Source organism: Pseudophryne corroboree, chromosome 1 (genome assembly GCF_028390025.1).
Source record: "Pseudophryne corroboree isolate aPseCor3 chromosome 1, aPseCor3.hap2, whole genome shotgun sequence".
Taxonomy (NCBI): Eukaryota; Metazoa; Chordata; class Amphibia; order Anura; family Myobatrachidae; genus Pseudophryne; species Pseudophryne corroboree.
This window is the reverse complement of record NC_086444.1, coordinates 1100342035-1100349925: the sequence shown is the minus strand read 5'-3', so window position 1 is coordinate 1100349925 and position 7891 is coordinate 1100342035. Positions and strand designations below refer to the sequence as shown.

The following is a 7891-nucleotide window of genomic DNA, read 5'->3' as shown; positions in this document are numbered from 1 at the left end:
AGCCAGTGCACACCACCTGATCGGAAAGCTTTACTTTTTGTGCCCTGTCTCCTGCGGAGCCGCTATTCCCCATGGTCCTTTCAGGAACCCCAGCATCCACTAGGACGATAGAGAAATAAGGATACACTTATCTCATCAGAGACTGTGCTGATTAATTTGATATACTGTATGACACTTGTATATTGTGTGCGACCGAGACTGCATACGGAGCAGATCAGAACTTGTATTGAAAAAAATCTGCAGATGCGACATTGTAGCACTTCATATACAGATATGTCTATATCTGTGTGTGACTGTCTCTGAATCTGTATATGTAGTGCTAAAATGTAGCAGCGGCAGCTTTTTCCAATTCAAGTTCTGTTCTGCTCCGTATACAGACTCAGTGACACACAATATAGAAGTGTCATAACAAATTAATCAGCACAGTCTCCTGGTGCATCTTAGCTGCATTGTGTTGCGGCACAAAGAGACGCCCGATGTTAGCAGAGCTGCACGGGACTTAGCTGCTCACCCACGCCAGGCATCTGATGCTGCATGGAGTATTGAGGCTGGACGCATGAGGACACATCTGTATGCAATGTCAGCTGGGTTCCATATATCACTGGGCTCACTGACAATAGCTATACACAGAATATCTCATCACCCATTCAGTGTCCATGTAGATAAACAATGGTTAGCACTTCCATTAAGATATCTACAGTTATTTTCTTAAAACATGTCTGAAGATCTCATTCCATGCAGTCAGAAGGAATTAATATTTATTGTCAAAAGCCAATGACAAAGTGTCCGTAACTGAAATGTTTCCCAAGTCTGTTTTACTTTCTGGAGAAGGGGTCGCTCCACACTTTTAAGCCTAAAAGAAGATATAACAGTGAAAAGCATAAATGGTCAGCAAACAACAACATTACACATTTCACAATCCATATATTGAAAATATTCTATGCAATGAAAAGAGAAAAAACACTATCTTTATAGTTGGTCCAAAGTTATAGATAATGTAGTTAATTTATCACTCTTAATGAAGTCGACATTCAATATGCCGACACTATTGTACTGTTATTTAAAGCATTGTAATGGTGTTAGAATTCTACCTTTAAACATGATCACAAAGCAGCACGTTATTTCCCACAACCCTTTATAGTCCCTATTTTCAGTCTTATCTACTGCTTTCCTATAGAGGTTTATACCTGGGGGCTGTACATTTTCCTGTATGACACCTGCTCTGTTTACAGTTTGTTCTTTCTCTGGAAAACATAAACAGGAGAATATTAATATACACTACACATAATACAAGCCATTTATTCATATTCCCACATATCTTTTGAATGTGATAGTTCCAAATGTTATGAGACAGCTACAAATGGAATGTGTGGAAGACAGTATTGGATTTTAATCCAAGCTGTGATGCTTATAGACAGGATGTAGTCATGTTACCGGCGGTCGGGATCCCACCGGTCAGTATACCCACGCCAGGATCCCGACAGATTGAAATGCCGAACGCTGGAATGCCGACACACAGGGACTATTCCCACTTGTGGATGTCCACAACACCCATAGAGTGGGAATAGAACCTGTGGCGAGCGCAGCGAGCCCGTTGCACTCGCCCCCCTGCCGCCATTCTGGCAGCTGGGATCCCGGCGGCGCCGGTCACACGATCTTTGCGATTACTTTAATAATGCACAGGTAAGTTAATCTATTTTGTTTGGTCACACCGCTGCAAAAACACAATCCAACCGTAGTAGCTACACAGGTTGGTCCAGGAAGGACACAGGTTATAGAGCAGCATGAACAGGTAACCCAGGTCGTCCGACCCGGGTTCTGTTCACAGCACGATGTTAACTCCAAGCACTGGCAGAGGCAATAACCCATGTCCAGCCTGTGGTGTGAACGGCTTTCAAGCAGCTGTGAACGTCTTGAAACCAGTGTTCAGTGACACCGAACTTTGGTATTATTACCCCACCTGTTTCCACAGAGAGAAATCCTGAAAACATAACCTGTTGGGAGTTCTTAAGGCAGTGCTTCCCAACCTTAGTCCTCAAGGCACACGAACAGTCCAGGTTTTAATAATAATAATAATAATGATAATCAGTGGCACTTAATTAGTACTTCAGTAATTTTGATTTAACCAACAGTGCTCTAGCATGAATAACCTTAAAATCTGGACTGTTAGGGTGCGGTAAGGAGCGAGGTTGGGGAAACAATCTCTTAAGGACTGAAGTTGGGAACATTCCTCTAGAACAGTGATTCCCAGCTCCAGTACCCATATTATCCATACTCCGTGTTGTGGCACAAGTGTATTCATTACTAGGTTTTGCTGGGTACACACTAGCCAATGTGTGCACACGGCGATACTGACGGCAGCGGAGACCCGGCAGGGTGTCAGCATCGGAAAGTGCATACACACTTGCTGATGGCGGCGGGAGGGGGGAGAGGAGCGGGGGCTGCTTAATAGCCCTCGTTAACGGGGTCCTTGCTCGTCTGTGCTGATCAGACGAGGGAGTGGGTCGTTAATGACATTGTGTGTACACACTAGATGAGATTGTAAAAGATCTCGCTCAGAATGGCCCTTCTGAGCAATATCTTATTTTCTCGCCTAGTGTGTATGGACCTTAGCATTTTAAAGGATCCACATGTAGTACTCATTAATGAACCTGTGATTCTGTGAGATCTGGAAAACATGCCCCGCTTTGAGGACTGGAGGTGAAAAACATTGTTCTACCTACATTCTAAGCTCTCATAAACAGGACCCTCACACGTTAATGTGAGTGTTATTCTACTATGTGCAATTTACAGAACCAGAACTTAATTTGTGCTACTTAGACAACACATAACTGACACTGGCACACAAACAATAATAATAATAATAATAATAATAATATAACCCCAAAACCAAATTATTTATCTTTGGGAGTTTTATTAAGATCTAAAATTAGTCAAAGGTTCTCAAACTTGTGCTGCTTAAGCTTTAGGCATGTGCCAGTGACAAATCCCAGCCACTTTCCATATTATTGCCGCAGCGTGCTGGAAGTCAATCCAATTAACTCGCATCCGCACATTGCATTTCCCTTACTTTGGTTTATGACAAAGAATGAACACTTCCATGCTATGCAGGACCTGTGCATTACCTATTTGCAGTATACACATAACATATACTGTACACATGTGAGTGCAGGTAGGGTACAGCATGCACACACAGTATACAGGGATACATTTACAGCAATCTGCATCCCAGCCAGCAATCCTAATTACAGTGTAACAAGCTGTGTGACAGTGGCTGCTGCATGTAACACTTACTGTAGTCCTCTATGTGCTCCAGTGGGTGATAGTAGATGGGGTAGAAGGCTGCGGCTACTGCAGCAACAAACCCCCCAAATATCAGCACCACCCTCCTGCTGCTGCTTTGGGACATGTCTCTAATGCTCTCTGCAAGGACAGCACGTCTATGTTACCTTCGTGCTCAGGACCTGGAAGTGACAAAACAAGAGGGCAGGAGAGAACTTCCGCCCTTACAGCAGCTAAATGTTTTCTTTTGGGGTAATTTTTTTTTTCCTATGCAGCATTGGACCCTCGCGGGCTCACTTCGCTCACCACACTTTACTATTCCAAATAGATTGTGACATGGACCCAGGGGGTTATGGGAAAGGTCCTCTCCACGAAGGTAAACTAGACACTACCAGGACAGCACTGACTGCTTCTTCCTGCTGCTCACTAACCTCACGTGACATCACCTGGTCATGTGACCCGCTGCTGCAGTCATGTGATACTACACTGTGCTGGCTGATGCACATATGTCTGTCCCTATGTAGCCGAGGAGAATAAGGGGTAGTGTTGTGCCCACTGGTGGTAAGGGAGGAATGTGATGGAGATGCTGGTGGGCAGGAGACGTGTATGACACAAACTGCTGAGCATGGCAGCGTGTGTGACAGAAGCTGGTAGACAGGGGAGTACGAAAGAGAAAAGCAAGTGGGGGGTTTGTGTGTGATAAAAACTAGTGGGAAAGGAGATTATTCTGTTAGCTACAATCAAATATGTTACTGTGGATGTTGTATTTCTATTCACTGGAGCTCCCTATTGTTTTGATTTCTCCTATCACGGAAACAAAAAGTTACTTAAATTTATTTTAATTTATCTTTATTGAAGGCAATTTTTATTTTTCTTGTTACTGTTAGTGTTTTTAGACAGTGACGTTTTGTTTTATGTTGTACTTTGACACTTTAAATAAAAAAATGCATGATTAAAAAGCGCGCTGTGCAGCATTGCCTCAGTCTCCCCTCCGTGATCCCAGCAGCGCTGTCATGGCCACTACTCTGTTAATCCTTACTGCTGAAGTGAATGGCGTCTCCTGCCCTCCGCGGTCTCTGCTGCCATTATCGCTGACTTCCACATGCTAAAGTACAAACAGACTTTCCCTCCAGACTCCAGATTCCCTCCAGATTCAAACATGGGCCACAGAAGTAACCAGGCTGTGGCCGGAGCATGGGGGGAAGGTAAGTCTATGGATTTCCTCTTACTAGGGGAGTCCGGACACAGCTACACTGTATTGGAGACTACAAACAGTGTGTTGATGCGCCGAACACCTCGAGTGCGACAGCGCTACGCTCTAGGGATCATAGGCGCCAGGACTAGGTTGAGGCCGCGATCCTTAAAGTTTAAGTCAACGGGGGGAATCAGACGCTCTCCTGGCAGTCCCTTCTCCAAGTTCAGGACCAGTTTCCACGCGTCTCCCGTCCATGAACTGAATGACCTCACTTCCGTTGCAGACGCTACCACGAGGGTACTCGGTCGCAGCTTAGACGCTGCGGTTGTGTACACTAGAGATCCGCCTAGACCGAGTCGCAGGCCTTAGCGTCTGCATACACGTGTTAGTCACTGAGCGTCCGTGTCCGTCAGTGAGCGTCCGTGTCCGTTATCAGTTATCAAGAGCGGCAGTGTACACCAGTAGCGTCTGAATCCACTCAGCGTCTTACGAGCGCATTTGCTTGGATATGGAAGTGTGGTGAGTCTCCCTGTATCCCGCTCTACGGAGGCAGGGTATACAGTACTAAAAATTCTCTACTTGTTAGTATGAATTGTTAATTTTTAGTACATATTGCATATGAGATCTGTATATTACTGTGTTTTCTGCATGTTATTTTTGAAAAAGAACCAGTTAAAACAGAAGTACAATTTTCCTACTTGTAAGTTGTTATGGGGGTTGTATTTTCATATGACAATGTCTAATGCCTTAACATGTGACTGACTGCTAGTATGTGTGCTGACTTTTCTGTGTAATGTCAGTCCTGTTCTGACCTTCAAATCAGGTGCATGGTTGTGGTCAGATTGATCTCACTTCTATATATCCATATATAGGTGATTTTCAGTCACATATTGTGTAGTCATTAACAGATTATTACCATGTCTGTGAGCGGCAAAAGTGACGAGGAGAATTTATCAGGCACTTCTACATCCCTAACATGCTTATCCTGTAAGACAGGGATAATTGATATGGACCAGTTGGTCACTTATGAGGGGTTGTGTTCGAACTGTTTTGCTTTTCAGCAAAGAAAAAAACAGGATTTGGTTCAACAACCAACAGAGCCACCATGGAATATGTTCGCAAAGACTTTGGGGTATATGCAATTGCGGTCGAATTGCCGCGAAAGTCGAAAAACGGGGCATTTTCGACAAAAAAAACATGTCGAATTGGATTCGACAATGCAATACAGTACTTTTAGTCAAAATACCTACCGTTTCAGATTCGACTTTTTGCAAATCGACATTTTCAAAATTCGACGTCTGCAATGGTCAAAATGCGGCTTTTCGACAAAAGTATATTCAATTGAAGAATGTCGATTCGACAACAGTGCTTTTCGACAGTAATTTCGTCAATTTCATTCAGCCTCACTTTGCTGGCGGAATCTAATAAAAAAATGTAAAAACATGTTTTTTTTTGTGTTTTTTTTTTATTGCTAATAGCATATCTATTTATATTAGAAGGGATTATGTACTTGTTTTGTCTATTTTTGACCCACAAGTATTTTTTAATAGATTTTTAAAAATAATATTTTTTTCTTCACTCTGCTGAGGGGAATGTACCCATGCTTCAACAGTTTTACCCAGGATACACTTCTGCAAAACCACTCCAGTATTGGACCAGTTACCCCACTCTACCATGGACGTCTTACTGGTGATGTGGACCTGAACCACCGCCATGTTAGAGTCACTCTTTCAGGTGAGATGTATTGGCCAAAACTCCATCTTGTCTGAGTAACCTGTGTATATGCGCAGTGTTGCTGGGACCTTTTGTTCTTTCCCAGGGTGGAGGAAACACTCTCAAATTACCTCCTTATTCTCTTCCGCAGGTCTTGTGGAGTATCCTTTCCGATTTGCAGGAACCAGCCTGGATTTGAAGGCACCGGACAGTTCCCCTGCTGTACCATGGGCGACCTACTTGTGATGTGTACCTGAACCTCCGTCATGTTGCAGACACCCCCCCCCCCTCCCCCTCAGGTGAGATGTATTGCCCAAAACTCCCTCTTGTCTAAGTAAGCCAGGCATGTCCCAACTGCGGCCCTCCGGCATTTGCAAAACTGCATATCCAATCATGCCCTGACACAGCAATGCTTACGCTGTGTCAGGGCATGCTTGGATGTGTAGTTTCTCAAGTGCCGGAGGGTTGCATTTGGGACAAAGGCCGATGTAACCTGCTTGTTTCCAAGTGTTGCTTGTACCTTGTCTTTGGATGACACCATACTATTCTCTTCCACAGGTCTTGCGGATTATCCTTCCCAAGGTGCAGGAACCAGCGTGGATGAAGGGACCGGACAGTTCCCCTGCTGTACCATGGGCGACCTACTTATGATGTTGACCTGAACCTCTGCCATGTAGCAGACACCCCCCCTCAGGTGAGATGTATTGCCCAAAACTCCCTCTTGACCAAGTAACACCGGCATGTCCAAAGTACAGCCCTCCGGCATTTGTAAAACTGCACATCCAATCATGCCCTGACACAGCAATGCTTACGCTGTTTCAGGGAATGTTTGGATGTCTAGTTTCTCAAGTGCCGGAGGGTTGCATATGGGACAAAGGCCGATGTAACCTGCTTGTACCTTGTCTTTGGATGACACAAATACTTGGAACCTCATACTATTCTCTTCTACAGGTCTCGCGGAGTATCCTTCCCAAGGTACAGGAACCAGCGTGGATGTCAAGGGACAAGACAGTTCCCCTGCTGTACCATGGGCGACCTACCACAATACCACTGCATCTCTGAAATGCCATATTTTACATTTTATCAACTAATAATTTAAAGAAAAACCACACAAAACTTCTCATTTTAAAAATGTATTGAAGAATTAAAATTGTATTTTTTTTTAATAAAAAAATAAATTGAAATAAAAAAAAAAAGTAGTGTTTGTTCTTCTTTACATTCTTTTCTTGTGTAGAAATCTGTGAAAAAAAAAGAAATTCCATATTAAGTAAAGACACTAATGATGTCATGTTCATTCCTTTCCCAAGAACATTTGTGGAACCACACAGTCCAGCATGACCCATTGCTGGACTATGTTGTTCCCCAAGGTCAGGCGGTCCAAAGTGGCAGATTGGTGTCAGTGGTCAGCACTTTGACACGCCTGCACTTGTGGAACCACGCAGTCCAGCATGACCCATTGCTGGACTATGTTGTTCCCCAAGGGCAGGCGGTCCAAAGTGGCAGAGTGGTGTCAGTGGTCAGCACTTTGACACACCTGCACTTGTGGAACCACACAGCCCAGCATGACCCATTGCTGGACTGTGTTGTTCCCCAAGGTCAGGCGGTCCAAAGTGGCAGAGTGGTGTCAGTGGTCAGCACTTTGACACGCCTGCACTTGTGGAACCACACAGCCCAGCATGACCCATTGCTGGACTGTGTTGT

At 44.3% G+C, this 7891-nt stretch overlaps 1 protein-coding gene and 1 long non-coding RNA gene across 2 annotated transcripts; one reads left to right on the top strand and one right to left on the bottom strand.

Annotated features, from left to right (window-relative positions):
• Window positions 1-741: 741 nt before the first annotated feature.
• SMIM20 (small integral membrane protein 20) lies at window positions 742-3631 on the bottom strand. The gene is made up of 3 exons (XM_063922101.1): window positions 3295-3631; window positions 1188-1244; window positions 742-853 (listed from the first exon to the last, which is right to left on the bottom strand). Exons 1-3 carry the CDS (start codon window positions 3407-3409, stop codon window positions 816-818), a joined length of 210 nt encoding a protein of 69 aa, XP_063778171.1. The 5' UTR covers window positions 3410-3631; the 3' UTR covers window positions 742-815.
• A 107-nt stretch (window positions 3632-3738) lies between these two features.
• Window positions 3739-7327, top strand: LOC134927528 (uncharacterized). Its single transcript, XR_010177668.1, has 5 exons — window positions 3739-3843; window positions 6066-6211; window positions 6342-6489; window positions 6749-6884; window positions 7142-7327. It is a non-coding gene; the product is annotated as an uncharacterized LOC134927528 (long non-coding RNA).
• Window positions 7328-7891: the final 564 nt, after the last annotated feature.

Bases quoted from the DNA above. Each gene is read 5' to 3' on its own strand.
- SMIM20 (XM_063922101.1), bottom strand. From the start codon at position 3,409: ATGTCCCAAAGCAGCAGCAGGAGGGTGGTGCTGATATTTGGGGGGTTT. The intron at 1,245-3,294 runs GTAAGTGTTACA...TATGTTTTCCAG, and splicing joins GGAGCACATAGAGGACTACA to AGAAAGAACAAACTGTAAAC. The intron at 854-1,187 runs GTATAAACCTCT...ATCTTCTTTTAG, and splicing joins GGAAAATGTACAGCCCCCAG to GCTTAAAAGTGTGGAGCGAC.